General features: G+C 38.5%; 1 protein-coding gene across 4 annotated transcripts in view; it reads left to right on the top strand.

The window, feature by feature from the left end:
• The window catches only part of PDE4B (phosphodiesterase 4B), a 298,925-nt gene that overhangs the window by 70,881 nt on the left and 210,647 nt on the right, over positions 1 to 17,397 (top strand). The window contains exon 1 of one of the 4 annotated variants that reach the window (XM_060773686.2): positions 16,080 to 16,662. The exons of 2 other annotated variants lie outside the window; for them this stretch is intronic. In XM_060773686.2, coding sequence (XP_060629669.2) covers positions 16,427 to 16,662 — 236 coding nt within the window. In that variant the 5' untranslated portion in view covers positions 16,080 to 16,426. Of the gene's footprint in view, positions 1 to 16,079; positions 16,663 to 17,397 lie in introns of those variants that run through there. One more of the 4 variants, XM_060773683.2, reaches the window with a different exon arrangement.

Raw genomic sequence — 17,397 nt, 5'->3', positions numbered from 1 at the left:
TGGGGAGCGTCTACTCCAGCCTGCCAGAACCTTATTGGCAACTGTCACCTAGAGGACCTTTTCATTGGCCACCCCACAACTGTGGAACAACCTGCCAGTAGAGCTCTGACAGCTGGATCAGCTATTGCAAATTAATACACAAGTGAAGACCTATCATTTCCAGATAGTTTTAATCATGAATTTTTAACTTCCACTCTTTGTCTAACTTTTGTTTTGTGATTTTAATATGCCTTTTATGGATATATGTTTTGATATGTGTATTCTATGGAGTTTTTTCTTTAAATTATTGTGTTTTAGCAATGTTGTAACCCACCTCAAGCCATGGGAAGAGGTGGGTAAGTTGCAAAATTATTATTATTACTATTATGTAACATGATTTTTGTCCCTGGGTTATAAATGTCATTTCCGAATTGGTTCTATCATAAAAACATGGAAAAGGTTTATTAAACTGCAAAAACGTTGTTGTTTTTTTTTTTTTTTGCAGGAAATCTTGCAACACATTTTGCTATAGTTTTTAAGTGAATATCTCTTTGGCATCCCAGTTGTTTTCCAAGTTTCTGAGCAAATAATTGATCGAGTGCAGGGTAATTTTTCCCTCTCATTCTGCTTCAGAAGAAACAGAATATGATTCATTTGTCCTTAACTGCAGTAGCTCTCTTGGGCTAGTGAAAGTAAACTGCAAATGAAATTAAATTTTGGCTATCATTGTAGGCTTTTATCCATATATTCCAGAAAGAAGCCTACTAAACAAAAACAAGTGTTGCAAATACTTTTATTCTGAATATAATTGGTTTTAATAAAATTGGATGCAACATTATGCAACAGAAATATGAGTTGAATGGAATTTTCCTTATCTCCTCATGTTGGTTTTTTCTGTGGGGGTAGAAAACTTTCTGCGATCTTATCCGTAATTTGTTGAAATCACCCTATTTAGTTAACAAGTTGACAGGGTTAGCATTATCTTTTAGTAAAGTACATCCTGCTATGAAGATATAACATCAGCCACATGAAATGTTCTTTTTGTTCTTTTCTTTTGACTCATTGTTTCTAATACTTTTTAGATGCTGAAATGACCTAAGTGACAGAGCGAAGGGCTTTGTAACTAATTTTACCCAAATAATGTGCTTTCATGGAATGAATCTTCTGGGAGAAGCACCCAATTACTCTATCTATCTGTATTGAAAAGAAAAAGTCAACCAAGCCTCCCATTCTTTTTCCAGCAACACATAAAAATGCATCAGTGTTGTGTTGTGTCCTGTTATTGTAATGTTGTAACGATGCTTTCTTTCACTTGTAACAGTGGTTCTCAACATTTTTCTGACCAGAGAACCACTTGACCAGGGACCTCTCTCCAACATTAGTACCAAAAGGGTTACGAATCAGTTTTTGGTCAGCTTTAGATTTGGTTTGGTTTCTGGGGTGCTGATTCAGAAAACTGTATTGGATAGACCACATGAGCTCTAGTTTTTGATAATGAACATATGCCATTCAGTAGTCATGGCCCACAGAAAACCATATGTAATAATCTAGAGCCTCGGACCTTATTTTAGGTCTCGCAGCCCACAGGTTAGGGACCTCTGACTTTCAGCTATGGAGTAGTAGAATAAGATTTAGTCTTGAAAATCTTAAGGTGATATTTGCTTGTGGTTATTCATACAAGTAATAAGAAAACATTGAGCATTTAATTAATTGGTTTTTAAACTGGCGATTTTACAATTTTACTTTTTGAATATTTATAATTCTTTTTCATTGTTCACTTGTAATTTAGTGTTAACTAGCTGTACCTTGCCACGCGTTGCTGTGGCCTATAGTAAGAATTTTCAAAGTAGAGGTAGATATCTGGACTATTATGAAAGAGAGGTACCTACCTATTCCCTCCCCCTTTTTCTTCCCCTTTCTCTCCTTTCTTCCTTCTCTACCTCTTTCTTTCATTCCTTCTTTCACTATTTGGTTTCATCCTTCCTTCTCTCTTTCCTTCCTCCCCTCCCCCTTTCTCTACTTCTTCCTTTGTCTCCTTTCTTCCCTCCCTGTTTCCTTCCTTTTTTCACTTTTATTTCCTTTTCTCTTTCCTTCCTTCTTTACCTCTTTCTTGCCTTCCCTTCCCTTTTTCTTTCCTTACTCTTTCTCTTCTTCCTTCCTTCAGTAACTCTTTCTTTCCTTCCTTCCTTCTCTCCTTCCTTCCCTCCCTCCTTTCTTCTCTCCTTCCTTCCTGTCCGTTCTCCCCCAATACCATGGTAGAGTCCCTTCTAAGTCTATTCTATGATTCTATTTAATATAGTTATATATAATAGTAACATTATATTATATAGTAGGATATATAACAATTATATATATAGCAATATATATAATAGTAATATATAAAGTATTATAATTCTCTCTCTCTCTCTCTCTCTATATATATATATACATACATACATACATACATACATATCACACCAACCAGTGATCCAACATCCATCCGTGTGTGTGTGTGTGTGTGTGTGTGTGTCTACATTGCCATATAATCCAGTTCTAAGTAGATAATCTGGATTTTACATGGCAGTGTGGAAGGTTTGACTTTGGGTGCATCTACACTGTAGATTTAATAAAGGAGGATGAAGCTGGTGAGGGGAGGAAAAAAAGGAAGGAAAGCAAAGGAGGAAAGGAAGGGAATGGAGGGAAGGAGAAGGAAGGGAATTAGAGAAAGAGAGGGAGGGAGGGAAGGAGGGGGTTAGACCAGATGGCCTTTAGGGCTCCCTTCGAACTGGTTGGCCATCTGTTGTGAGGGCTTTGATGGTGTCTTCCTTTACTGCCAAATTAGGTTGGGCTGGATGGTCTTTGGGTCTCCTTTCCAAGCAATGTCAGTTTTGTGTGTCCCTATTATCCCCATCATGACACCTTCCATCTTCCCTTGTGCTGTGGGAGTGTGTGTGTGGGAGACAGAGAGTCAGAGTGTGTGCACAGAGTGTGGCCCGCCTCCCTCTTTTTTCCTTCCCCGCCTCTCTCTCTCTCCTCCCCCTCCTCCTTCTCCTCAGCCTCTGCCCTTTGATCCCTTGCTTTAGTGCTAGTTAGGGGCTGAGAGACATGCAGGGAGCAGCAACCATTGCCACTGCTGCTGCTTCGGAACCCTCATTCTGTGTGCTCAGCGTGAGGGGGGTAAGGGAGGTGTGTTGTCTTCTTCCCTTTTTGAATTTAAAGGTGTTTTGTGGGGGGGTTTTTTCAGTGATGGTCACTCCTTGGATTGTGAGGAGTTTTGTTCCCAAATTTAGGGTCATTTGGCCCTGTAGTTTTTTTGTTTTTAAGGTACTCATTACACAGAGCATTTATATATATAGATTGTTAGTTCAATGGTTGCCTTTTGTAAGCCACCCTGACTCCCCCCCCCCCCCAACTGGGATGAGGAGGATGGGGTATAAATGCTTGAAATAAATAAATATTTTTTTATTCGTTTTAGTTTATAAAACCAGTTTGTTCCTAATACCTAGGACAAATAACTATATCCCAATATGTACACATATGTATTGCTTCTGTACTTTCCTAATGAATTCAGATGGGTATGAAGAAATGCAGTGTTTAGTGAGTATACCCTCTGCATGTCCTTATCATTTGTTTGGTTGTATAGCATTTTTTGTCATATCCTGCTTAATCACCCTGAAATCTATTGGTTGATGTGTAGAATACAAAATCTTCAACCAATTAAACAGCTAATGGCAATTCAGTCATTTGCTTATTAGATGTAACTTGTGAGGGAAGACCCTGTGCCTAGCATATTAATCTTTTCTCAAAATATGCATAATTACTGTTACAACTGAACCTGGGGTAGGGGACCCACAATTTCTCAAATGATGGTTTCATATATTAGTGGCTATTATATATGGCCATCTGTCAGATGCTTTGAATGTGATTTTCCTTCTTCGTGGCAGGGGGTTGGACTGGATGGCCTAGAAGGTCTCTTCCAACTCAATGATTTTATGTTTCTATGAATTGGACTGACAAAGGGAAAGGAAGCTAAAACACATCAGTGATGGATAAACTGAACCCTGCTGACCATTGGTACTTTCATATATATACTCCAGAATCAGTTCTGCCTGAATTTTCACTGCTTTTATATTGGTCTTATAAGTCAAATTCTTCTTGCTGTAGTCACGCAAGTTGACATTCTGTCTGGAAAAACAGGAATAACATTTTTGTTTTCTGAAAGCCTCCAACGTTATCTTAGAGTGGTGATTTATTTTCCCTAGACTGAGGATTTTTTCTCTTCTCAGTATAAAGACTGCTTCGCTCTAAAATATGTTGTGTTGTTAAAAAAAAGGATCAATATAAAATTAATTATTCTCTGTTTGTACTGAGGGAGGGGTATTTCCCTTCTTTCTTTCTTTCTTTCTTTCTTTCTTTTTTTCTTTCTTGTTATTGTCAGTTGCTTGAGATTGACCTTTACCAGCTTTATGGATTGTCTCTGTATCAATAGTTAGTATGTTTACAGATTATTTGTCTAGTCTGAAAAAATATATTCACAAGGATAAGAAATATTGTAAATGTGTGTGTGCACGCGCATGCATGCACATGTGTATATGGATGAATTTTTATTCCTTTTGCATGTTTTCCCCTGGAAGTTTAATTGGTCCTCTTCATGCTGTCTTTGTGCCCGCAAGTTTTGTTATTTGTTTCCGCAATATTTTTCTTAACGTGTGTTTGCACATGGGGGTCTGTTGTGTTTCTATCTTATCATGTTTCAAATATGCTTTTAAAAACTCTTTTTAAAGCACTTGCTTTAATTCTCTTTTGACATTTGTATTGATAATTTGAAAACTACTTTGTTTTAGTTGTGAACTATCTTAAATCCCATGTTTGGAGAAAGGCAAAAACAGCTGGCAAAAAGTGACTGATTACATAATATTGGTCAACGGATCTATGAAAAAGAATTGCAAATACAGGAGAGTCTTGCTTATCCAACTTTCACTCATCCAACGTTCTATATTATCCAATGCAGTCTGCTTCCCACCCGGATTCACAGCTGTTTCAATGCACTGCAATGTTTTGGTGCTGAATTCATAAATACAGTAATTACTGCATAAGGTTACCATGTATTGAACTGCTATTTCTGTCGATTTGTTATAAAACATGATGTTTTGGTGCTTAATTTGCAAAATTATAATGTAATTTGATATTTAATAGCCTTTCCTTAATCCCTCCTTATTAACCAACATTTTCACTTATCCAATGTTCTGCTGGCCTGTTTATGTTGGATAAGTGGACTTTACTGCATAGCCTTTATGTCTTTTTTTCACAAGAAGGGTAGTGGCCACCAAATCCTGAACTGCTTTTCAGAGACTCAAGATGTTTCCCAATGCTATTTCATAACCAGATACTCTATCACTCCCCTGTCTCTCTAGAGTAGTCAGTTGTTTTGGGGTGTATGTGTGTGTGTGCACACACGCATGTGTGCACGGATAAATGTTAGACAAATAAACACCTGTGTACCTTTGTGCTAGCCTTAGTCTGAAGACATGTATCAAGCTGATTTGCATAGTGGTAGAAAGCTGGATCCTCAAGTTGACTGGAAGTGTAGGAAGGATCCTACCGTGTTTATCTAAAGGTCCATCTTGGGGATGGATGTGTGACCACCCTCTTCTCTATTATTTTCAGGGATGTTACAAGACAGTGGAGGCATTGATGTCTCTATTGACTTGCACAGTGAGTAAAGAATAGCATGACTCCTGAAAATGGCTGATAGGGCTAACACTGCAAGGACTCCTGGGACAATAAACCCCTTGGTTGAATGGCAAATCTTTCAATGATCTGACTGTGGTGGGAGTGGGAGGGAACAAAACAGCACTTAAAATTAGCACAGTGATTCACTGTGCTAATGCTGTTTTTTTAAGTAGAAAAGGAATTCTTTTTCCTGATTCAGATTTGTGTTTAATCACTTGAAACAGTGGAAAATTTTCAGTGGAAAAAAACTTAGGAATTTTGATTAATCCCTCATGTATGCATTAATATATGAATGAAAAATGTGTATCTTCAACTTTTTCATGCAGCTTCCAGCTATAGGAAACAATATACTGATTGCACAAAACTGGGGATAATATCTTAGTGTGCCTGCAACCAATGTTGCACAATCAGACATTGTAGAATGTGCTTCACCTGTGTGTGTGTTTGTGATCTCAAAAAGCACATGATTACAATGGTTCACTACCGCCACACTGTATTTCTAATCAGCTCCTCTACTGTTGTCATAAAAAGAATTATACAAATGTGAACACACATTTATTGATTTTGGAAGAACAGACAAAGAAGAAGTCCTGAAGTTGTGTTAAGTAGTATACACACACTACTTATTTAAAATCTAAGCATCCTTGGATAAATTTTGACCATTTTTTTTAAAAAATTATCATTGCCATTTAATCAATACCATGATCACTTCTTCACTGGATTGTTCATATCTTTCATGAACATTTGAGGCAGATATCTTTTAAATGTCTGTTTTATTTGCTCATAATCCATAGGAGGATTTTGGATTTGAGAATTGTAGGGATGTTTATAATCCAGAGAGGGCTGCAGACTTTGTCCAATAGATTAAAAGAAAATCTTCACCAGTCTGTGAAGAAGAAAAGCTCTGTTGATTTTCAGGCGATTGTGTGTATCTTGTTTCACTCCATGCTTATAAGAACAGATTACATTTAAATTATTTATGGACAAGCTGCTATCAGAAGTGTTGTGAAAAAAATAAAATAGCCACTAGTTGTTGCAGATTTCTTTTTCTATATGTACTTTGCCAAATAGGGAATCAAAACCACCTATAATCTATTTGACAAGGTCTATTATCCTTTGTAAATGGAGCAAAGAAAAAGTAAAAAAACTATCATGTAGTTTACAAGAGATAGTTGCTGTTATGTTTCGTTTTCTAAGAACAGGTAATTCTGATAGTTGCAGATTAAAATATTCTGTGCTGGTCAGGATTTATTTGGATTACTGTGTTCAGTTATGGCAACATCTTTTTATGATGGAAATATACAAGTTGCAGAAGGGAAATACAAGGTCTAGTGAAAAAATATATAAGGAAAGAATGAAGGAACCGGGGTGGTTCACCTTGGTGTAAAAGAAGACTGAGGGTCATATGCTTGGACTCTAAATATCTCAAGGGCTTTCACAGAGAAGAGAGGGCAGGTCTGCTCACTGCTGCCCCAGAGGGTAGGACTGGGTGGAATGGTTTGAAATTACAGGATTGAACATTAGAAGGAACTTCTTGACAGTAAGAATGATTCGGTAGTGGGTCCAATTGTCTAGAGAAGTGTTGGGGTGTTCTTCTTCAGATGTCTTCAAAATGAAGAATAGCTCCCTGTTGGGAATGCTTTAGCTGGAGTTCCTTCATTGATTGGCACAATTCTCTATGGGCTGCTTCCAAATCCAAGATTGTATAATGTAGTGGCAAATTTCCTCTTCTTGTTATGCATATCTTTTAGGAAAAGAGATTATACACATTCTCATAGAAACTTATGATTCTAAGGAAGCATAAGGGCCATCTAGTCCAGCATAAGGGCCATCTAGTGCTAAGCAGGAATACACAAGCATCCCCAAACTATGGCCATCAGACCCTGTCTAAAGACCTCCCTCTGAGGCAAATAGTTCTTACAATAAAATATTCTTTTGAATGCTTAGGTAGATTCTTTTTTCATGAAATTTGAACCCATTGATATGTGTATTGATCTCTGGAGCAGCACGAAACAAACCTATTCCATCTTCAATATGACATTGCTTCAGAAATTTAAAGATAACTATTAATTTTGTATTTTCCAGGCTAAGCATACTTAGCTCCCTAAATTGTTCTTCATAAGGTTTGCTTTTCAGATTTTTTATCATCTTGATTGTCCTTCTCTGGACATGTACAACCTTGTTCATATCCTTCTTGAACTGTGGTGTCCATCTGAGGGCTGGCCAATACAGAGCTTAGTGGCACTAATATTTCCCTTGATAGATATTATAATCCCATATAACCTGTTGTATGTTATATGTGCACCCTGGAGTGCTTTGTATGCCACCCCAATTCCCTTTAGAGAGATGGTGGCAGGATATAAATAAAGTATTATTATTATTATTATTATTATTATTATTATTATTTGAAACACAACAAGATGAGTCCACAGCAGACACTCTGCTGGCTGTTGAATTAGATCACACATCGGACACTTCCCAAGCGTCTAGGACTGTGTGATGTATCGGCAAATAATGCGTGCAGATCCCAGTAAGATGGCCTTTAGCAGCTGGCAGATGGTAATTTTGTCAGCACCGATTGTGTTTAAATGCAGGCCGAGGCCTTTAGGCACCGCATCCAGTGTGCCAATCACCACTGGGACCACTTTTACTGGTTTGTGCCAGAGTCTTTGCAGTTTGATTTTTAAATCCTCATATCGTGTCAGCTTCTCCAGTTGTTTCTCTACAATCCTGCTGTCATCTGGGATTGTGACATCAACGATCCATACTTTGTTTTTTAACATGGTAGGAATTTTCTTCCTTTTATCTAGGGTTTTTGCTTTCTCCAAAAGGTATTTGGATGATTGATTTGAGTTGGTGAATGAATGAATTTTATTATTACAGTCACAGAACTGGAATGGATTTGAGATGGTATCCTTAAATAGGCTGCCATTCAGCAAGTAGCAGAGGGGTGGGGTTAGATTTGAAGACTGTACACCCTTGACATCTTTTTGGTGTAGGCTATGACTCTGTAATAGCATCCATAGGTCCTGTGACATGGGAAATACGGAAGAAGTCTATCTTTCAGTTGACCTAGAGCAGTGCTTCTCAACCTGTAGGTGTGGTGATGATTTCACCTTCAACTCCCAGAAATCCTAACAGCTGATTAACTGGCTGGGATTTCTGAGAGTAGTAGGCCAAAATACCCAGGGACCCACAAGTTGAGAACCACTGACCTAGAGGTTTTGCTTGCACTTATAAGATCCTGTAATTTGGGTGGGAGTACACCTGGTTTACCTTCCAGTAAGTGGCCAGCTGGAGAGCACAACAGGGTGTTTAATCCATGGGAAGGCCGAAGAGATAGTCTAGACTAGAGTTTTTCAAATTGCTCTTCCAGATGTTTTGGACTTCAGCTCTTACAATTCCTAACATCTGGTAACCTGGTTGGGATTTCTGGGAGCTGGAGTCCAAAACACCTGGATGAGCAGAGTTTAAGAAGCACTATTTTAGACACCTGACTTCATCTGGACTTACAACAGCTTGCTTCGCCATCTTGCTCCATTGAAGTCCAATTAACATAAAAAGGTATAGGTCAAATAAAGTGGCTATTATTGAACCCAATTATCTGTATCTGGTCTTGTTATTCCATAGTTGGCCATCAATTAATAAATCAGATGAACTCCTACTCTCACATCATGTCTTATGTATTTATACATATTTATTTTGACCTTCAGTCTATTAACACTGAGGCTGTTTCACAACCATATGTGCTTTTCTTAACAGAGTTTCAGTGTCCTATTCTAAAAAAATAGGAAACTGGGAATATAATAACTCCAATGTAATCTGAAAGACAGAGGAAACTAAAAACCATGACAGATGTCACTATATGGAGAAGTACCTGAAGGAAATGAGGTGCTTGTTGCTAAATTGAAACGCATCCTCGAAATGAGATTACATTGATTATTTGAGTTAATGGACACATTAGAAACCTGATGGGAATTGAATGCCTCTTGATTGTGCTACATATGAGTTGTGGCATTTATGAAGGCATACAATTATTTGATACAATTCTAGCTACAATATTGTAAATATCTCTTTTTTTCTTGAATCACCTTTTAATGTTCATATCACAAGCTTTTGGATTGGATTTAGCTATAGCCATACTGGGAGTAGATCCATTCAAATAAAAATTATTTAAATGGTTTATTACTAACTTTTTGTAATAACTACTATTGTTCATTTCTTTGAATGGTTAAGTGATCACTCAAACTGAAGAATTATTGCAAGCCTTCGACAATACATTGAACATCTCTACGGGGAGAAACTGTTCCAAGACATCTGAGGATGCTTGCCATAGATGCAGGCGAAACGTCAGGAGAAAAATTGCCTCCAGAACATGGCCATATAGCCCGGAAAAACCTAAAACAACCCATGGATTCCAGCCATGAAAGCCTTCAACAATACATTGAACATCTCTACGGGGAGAAACTGTTCCAAGACCTCTGAGGATGCTTGCCATAGATGCAGGCGAAACGTCAGGAGAAAAATTGCCTCCAGAACATGGCCATATAGCCCGGAAAAACCTAAAACAACCCATGGATTCCGGCCATGAAAGCCTTCGACAATACATTGAACATCTCTACGGGGAGAAACTGTTCCAAGACCTCTGAGGATGCTTGCCATAGATGCAGGCGAAACGTCAGGAGAAAAATTGCCTCCAGAACATGGCCATATAGCCCGGAAAAACCTACAACAACCCATGGATTCTGGCCATGAAAGCCTTCGACAATACATTGAACATCTCTACAGGGAGAAACTGTTCCAAGACCTCTGAGGATGCTTGCCATAGATGCAGGCGAAACGTCAGGAGAAAAATTGCCTCCAGAACATGGCCATATAGCCTGGAAAAACCTACAACAACCCACAAATTAACAGATCTTTAACTATTATGTATGCATCCTGTGGAAACCTGGGATTTATAGCTTGTTATGGCACTAGAGCTCTCTGCCAAACAAATGTATATATGAGACAAAACCATGAGCCATGGAATCCCATAGCATTGAGCCATGGTCATTAATGTGGTGTTAAAGTGTCATAATTCAGCAATGTGGATATAGCCTTATGGTGCATTTATATTGTAGAATTAATCCAGTTGGGCACCACTTTAGCTGCCATAGCTCAGTGCTACAAAATCACGGGAGGTTTAATTTTACAAGGTACATAACCTCAAAGAGTGCTGGTGCCTCATCAGACCACAAATCCCAGGATTCCATAGCATTGTGCCATGGCTGTTTTTTTTCCCCATACCTGGAGTGACTTGAGAAACCGAAAGACACGGCTGTTAAAGTGGTGTCAAATTGCATTAATTCTGCAGTGGGGGTGCAGCCTAAATTTGGATCCAATTTACTCTTATGTCAGTTATGTTCTTCGAAAGAGAAATCACGGCCCCCGCCTACATGTCTGAGTGTGTTATGTTGTTGCGTTGATATCTTCTTTCAGTTCTTCATTTTTGTAATCAATTAACTAAAATAACATTATTACTTGGATAGCTTTATTTAGAAATTTTAGTCTATTTGTCTTTCATCTGGTGGAGACAGCAAGAAAAGTGTAAACGTTCCCTGTTAACTTGCAAAGTAACACATTTCATTTTCTATAGCCTGGAACAGGGATTGGCAGGCTTTGGAAGATTGTGTGAGACGTGAAGGGCCAAAGGCTCCTCCCTGCTGTCTTAAATTCCAATCAGTCTCTGTTGATTCAAATGCATTTAGTGGGAAAGCCTTCTGTCAGAAAACCTCAGGCTGTTTAAAAGGCACACTAATAGGGATGCCAATTCTCTTGACATATTTCCTGCTGTGTCCATCATTTTTCTCCTGAAATGGTTTGTTCTACTTAAGTTTAAACAGCCCTTTTAGCTATAATCGAGTTTCAAGACTATTATCTGTTTTTCTCTCTCACGGGAGACCTAGCCTCTTATAAAATACATTGTTTTTATATGAAAATATGTTGAGATTCTGAGCTGTTAATATACCAACTAGGCATTTTAACAGTGGAAACATGAGGTCCTTCTTCCTATGTTACAGGTTGCCCATTGTACAGTTCCTAACAACAGTGGTGTCTACGTTATTCCAGCCTTTAACAGTAAGGTTGTGTTTATTATCCATACATATGTGTATTGTCGAAGGCTTTCATGGCTGGAATCACTGGGTTGTTGTAGGTTTTTCGGGCTGTATGGCCATGTTCTAGAAGCATTCTCTCCTGACGTTTTGCCTGCATCTATAGAAGGCATCCTCAGAGGTTGTGAGGTCTGTTGGAAACTAGGAAAATTGGGTTTATATATCTGTGGAAAGGCCAGGGTGGGGGAAAGAACTCTTGTCTGTTGGAGCTAGATGTGAATGTTTCAATTGGCCACCTTAATTAGCATTTGATGGCCTGACAGTTTTTAGGTGAGGCTTGTTACTGCTTGAGGGAATCCTTTGTTGAGAGATGATTAGCTATCCCTGAGTGTTTCTTGTCTGGATTCCTCCTTGTCTGTTGGAGCTAGGTGTGAATGCTTTAACTGGCCACCTTGCTAATCATGGTGGCCAGTTAAAGCATTCACACCTAGCTCCAACCGACATGAGTTCTTTTCCCCACCCTGGACTTCCCACATATATATAAACCTAATTTTCCTAGTATCCAACAGACCTCACAACCTCTGAGGATACCTGCCATAGATGTAGGTGAAACATCACGAGAGAATGCTTCTAGAACATGGCCATACAGCCCGAAAGACCTACAACAACCCATACATATGTGGATAGCTATCTTGATTATAAAACACATTCCAAAATCCTGATTTTAAGGAACCTTTGAAGCTCACAGATTGGGTATTCAGGCAAAGATTGTTAAAAAGGGTATGCAAGGAAAATAAATTAACTGTGCTAAAATGTTATTTTGAAGTGCTATACAGGAGTATTCATCTACACTTCCTCCCTCTTTTCACCTCATTTGTCTGGCCAAGAAAACTCTAAGCTTCAAAAGCCAAGACAAATACTTTTATGTCTGTTTGGTTGTCCTAATATGGACTTTGAGTATTACTAATAGTCCTAATACTAAACTAGTCCTAATACTCAAACTAAGGCACGGGGGCCAGATACGGCCCTTCAAGGTCATTTACCTGGCCCTCGCTCAGGATCAACCTAAGTCTGAAAAGATTTAAAAGCATACAACAACAATCCTATCTCATCAGCCAAAAGCAGGCCAACACTAAGTTTATATTTGTTAAAATTGTTCTTCATGTTAATTATTGTATTGTTTTTAAGTGTTTCCCCCCGCTACAAATGAGATATGTGCAGTGTGCACAGGAATTCATGCATGTTTTTTTAAAAAATTATAATTTGGCCCTCCAACAGTTTGAGGGACTGTGACCTGGCCTTCTGTTTAAAAAGTTTGAAGACCCTTGCTATAGACCAGGGGTCCTCAAACTAAGGCCCGGGGGCCGGATACGGCCCTTCAAGGTCATTTACCCGGCCCTCGCTCAGGGTCAGCCTAAGTCTGAAATTACTTGAAAGCACACAACAACAGCAGTCCTATCTCATCAGCCCACACTTCCCATTGAAATATTAATAAATTTACATTTGTTAAAATTGTTCTTCATTTTAATTATTGTATTGTTTTAAAGTGTTTTCTTTTGTACTACAAATAAGATATGTTCAGTGTGCATAGGAAGTCATTCATGCTTTTTCAAATTATAATCCGGCCCTCCAGCAGTTTGAGGCACTGTTACCTGGCCCTCTGTTTAAAAAGTTTGAGAACCCCTGCTATAGACTATACCGGTGATTCCCAAAATGGGTGTTACCGCCCCCTGGTGGGCACTGCAGCGATCCGGGGGGAGGGCACGGTAATGGCCACAGGTGCATTTAGGGGTGATGAATAACTGTAAGGGGGTGGTGAAAGCATAAAAGAAAGAAGAGAAGGTTTAGAAAAATTGATTTCCAGGGGGTAGGCCAAATACGTTTGGGAACCACTGGACCATACAGTCCCTGTCTTTATTATAATACTAGGTGGGAGTTGATGTTTTCCCTCATGCCAGTCTTTCTTTTCTCTGAATACACTTTACATTTGGGTTGTGTGAAGATTAGGACTTTGGGATACATGGATTCAATCTCTGTGTAGCCATGGAAACCCATTTTGTGGCTTTGATCAAGTCACACTCTTTCAGACTGCGTCCACAGGGTAGTATTAATGCAGTTTGACACTACTTTACCTGCTGTGGTTCAATGCTATGGAATCATTGGATTTGTTTTTTGGTGAGACACTAGCACTCTTTGGCAGAGAAGACTAAAGACTGTGAAATTAGAACTTGCAAAATCCCATAGCAATGACAGTTAAAGTGGTGTCAAACTGCATCAGTTCTCAGAGGCAGACACTGAAAAACCCCTTTAGAGCAAAACTTGCCAAGAAAACCCCAGGATGGGGTCAGCTTAGGATCAGTAATATTGTATATAAAATAAAATAAAAGATTATGAAGATCATGTATAATGTTTCTTGCAATACAGTGGTGGTGTTTCTGAAAAGAATATTACGAAAATGGTAAAAATAAACAATTCACAAACATTTTTTAGTCTTTCATTACAGCCCCAACTGGGTATTAACTTATTATACTGTAACTCATGAAACATAACCTGCAAAAATATCAAAAGGAGAAAATTCCCAATGTCTGGTATCCTGACCACAGTGTCCTTGTTTCGGGGGATCCTTCTTCAGGTTGTGTTAATTTACAAATAGTTTTTACTGTTTCTTCAAGGAAGACATTTGAAGTAAGTTCACCATAGACAATTTCAACAAGGGACCCATTCACACTATTGAATTGTAGTGCTATTATTTTACTTACATTGCCATGACAATGTCCTATGGAAGTCTAGTATTGGAAGTTTATAGGGCAGTGTTTCTCAGCCTGGGGGACTGAACCCCTGGCGGGTGTTGTGAGGGAGGTGTCAGAATGGTCATCAAAGACCAGCAAGCATAGTATTTTCTGTTCATCATGGGGGTTCTGTGTGGGAAGTTTGATTCAATTCTATCATTGGTGGGGTTCAGAATGCTCTTTGATTGTAGGTGAACTATAAATCCCAGCAACTATAACTCCCAAACGTCAAGGTCTATTTCCCCCAAATTCCTTCAGTGTTCCCATTTGGGCATATTGAGTATTCATACCAAGTTTCGTCCCAATCCATCATTGTTTGAGTCCACAGTGCTCTCTGGATGTAGGTGAACTACAACTCCAAAACTCAAGGTTAATGCCCACCAAACCCTTCCAGTATTTTCTGTTGGTCGTGGGAGGTCTGTGTGCCAAGTTTGGTTCAATGCCATCATTGTTGGAGCTCAGAATGGTCTTTGATTGTAGGTGAACTATAAATCCTAGCAACCCCAACTCCCAAATGACGAAATCAATCCCCCCTCAACCCCACCAGTATTCAAATTTGGGCATATCGGTTATTTGTGCCAAATTTTGTCCAGTGAATGAAAATCCATCTTGCATATCGGATATTTACATTACAATTCATAACAGTAGCAAAATCATAGTTATGAAATAGCAACAATTTTTTTATGGTTGGGGGTATTATCTCATTGCAATGCTGAATTAATACAATTTTAAATCTAGATCATCTCTCTAATTTGACCTCAGCCAAATTTTAAGAAATACTGATATTAGCTGCTTCCTCTGAGTTAGCAATCTCCAGAGATAATTTAATTGAAATTACCATTTGAGGGCTCAGAATTTATTTAGTCATAAAGAAAAGTGTATATGGAGACTATCTAGGCTTCACTTCTCATGTTATCTGTGATTGGCACTTCCCAATATACTCTTAAACTTGGTAGAAAATATTAATGACTGACACTAATTAGGTGATGTTGCTACTTCTCCTATTGTTATAAGTGTTAGAAATCTTCTCATTTGCTATGTTTTCACAGCAAAACCTTTGGTCAATTATGTCTGCTTCAAGTTATTCTAATAATATAGTCAGCTCTAGTATTTTCTTTGTTTATAAAACTGTGTTCCCTTGGCATGTGTATACCTTTTGAAGCTGTCTGAGACTGGCACAGTGTTATGTAAGGACATAGTGCTATAAAGGGTATCCTTGATATGTAGTAAAAGGAAGGGCTAACTAGTGTCCACTTCTCAAAATGAATCCAACCAATGAGTGTACCGTAGGTGGAGCAAACATTGTGTGGGTTGTGGGCAGATTATTCTGAATGAAAAGCAATTTCAAATAAAACATGTTGAATTTCAATTAACTGTGTTTCATGGGGCTCATAACAGGAAGGGAACTGTTATTTTTCAGTATTTGGTGGGAATGAAAAATCAGTTTGGGTTGATCAGGTGTTTTAATCCTAACATTGTGTGGGGAAGGACTGATGGGGAGTCCTTATGCATTTTTCATGAGCTGGAATATGCAGCTGAATGAATTCAGCGAGTGTCATACCATGCAGCTTGCAGACAAACCACATCCACAAGGAGGCTACTGACACAGAAAGCACATTGGCGCATTTTCAGAGGGAAAGCCAGGACTGATAAGCTCTTTCTGACAGGATTGACTTATCCATTCTTCGATTATGCTGCTGTTTGCTTTAGGCAGCTTTCTCATTCAGACCTAAACTCGGTGAATGACTAGCACGGAGCTTGTCGACTTATCTGCATTTAAATCTCCAGCAATGTCCCTGCGCTATGCTATTGTTGTGTTTTCTGAATGGTGAAAGCTAACACAATACCCAAGCTATGACAGCAAAAGATTCGTCTAAGGAACTTGCTGCTCCGGAGCCAGAGGTTTACATAAAGACTTTCAAAGAACAAATGCATTTAGAACTCGAGCTTCCTAAAGTGCCGGGGAACAGACCCACCTCTCCAAAAATCTCCCCCCGCAGTTCTCCAAGGAACTCTCCATGCTTTTTCAGAAAGTTGCTGGTGAATAAAAGCATCCGTCAACGGCGGCGTTTTACGGTGGCACATACATGGTAAGATGACTTTCATACTAATAGCTGTTCAAAAAGATGGATGTAGCATTGCTTTTTACACTTGCTTCCAAAATCCAAAACTCTATTATTCATTTCTATTGCTCACTACAGTAGCAAAAGAATGTATATATCTATCATTTATGCAACTCTAATAACTGGCAAGGTTTTCAAAACAATTATATGTGCTTGCTAAATATAACTTTCAGAAATTGTGTTTCCAAATGCTCATTACTCCACTCTGTTGTGCCAATCTTAGCCTGTACAAGATTGTTTATGGAATCTTACACTCTGTTAAAAACGATGGTGATGTACTTGAATGTTGACATAACTGTCATTTGACTGTAGGGCAAAATGTCCTTCTCACGATGCATCTTGGGGATGATCTAGCAAGCAGCCAGATTTCTTAAATTATCTATTTGTGTTCTTTCAACCCTTTTGTTTGGTTTGTGATAACCAGTTTCTTGTCTAGGTTTTGCTATCACTGAAACCAAGTGGGAGATTGTATTGTCAGGGTATATAATGCAATAAAGGATTAGTAATTTGTTTTGATTTTGGCTTACTCTTCTCCTCTGGATATGGGGATGGGATGTGTTTAATGCATATGCCTCAAATTCCCTCATTTTGAGATGTCAGCATATGTTAAGTCCTACTGTTGTGTAACTTAGTTGTTGTTCTTAAAATCGCTATAGAAATATAGAATGTATGTAATGACCTCTTATCCTAATAATTGCAGAA

The sequence above is a fragment of the Anolis sagrei genome, chromosome 4, assembly GCF_037176765.1.
Source record: "Anolis sagrei isolate rAnoSag1 chromosome 4, rAnoSag1.mat, whole genome shotgun sequence".
Taxonomy (NCBI): domain Eukaryota; kingdom Metazoa; phylum Chordata; class Lepidosauria; order Squamata; family Dactyloidae; genus Anolis; species Anolis sagrei.
This window is presented reverse-complemented; position numbering and strand designations above follow the sequence as displayed.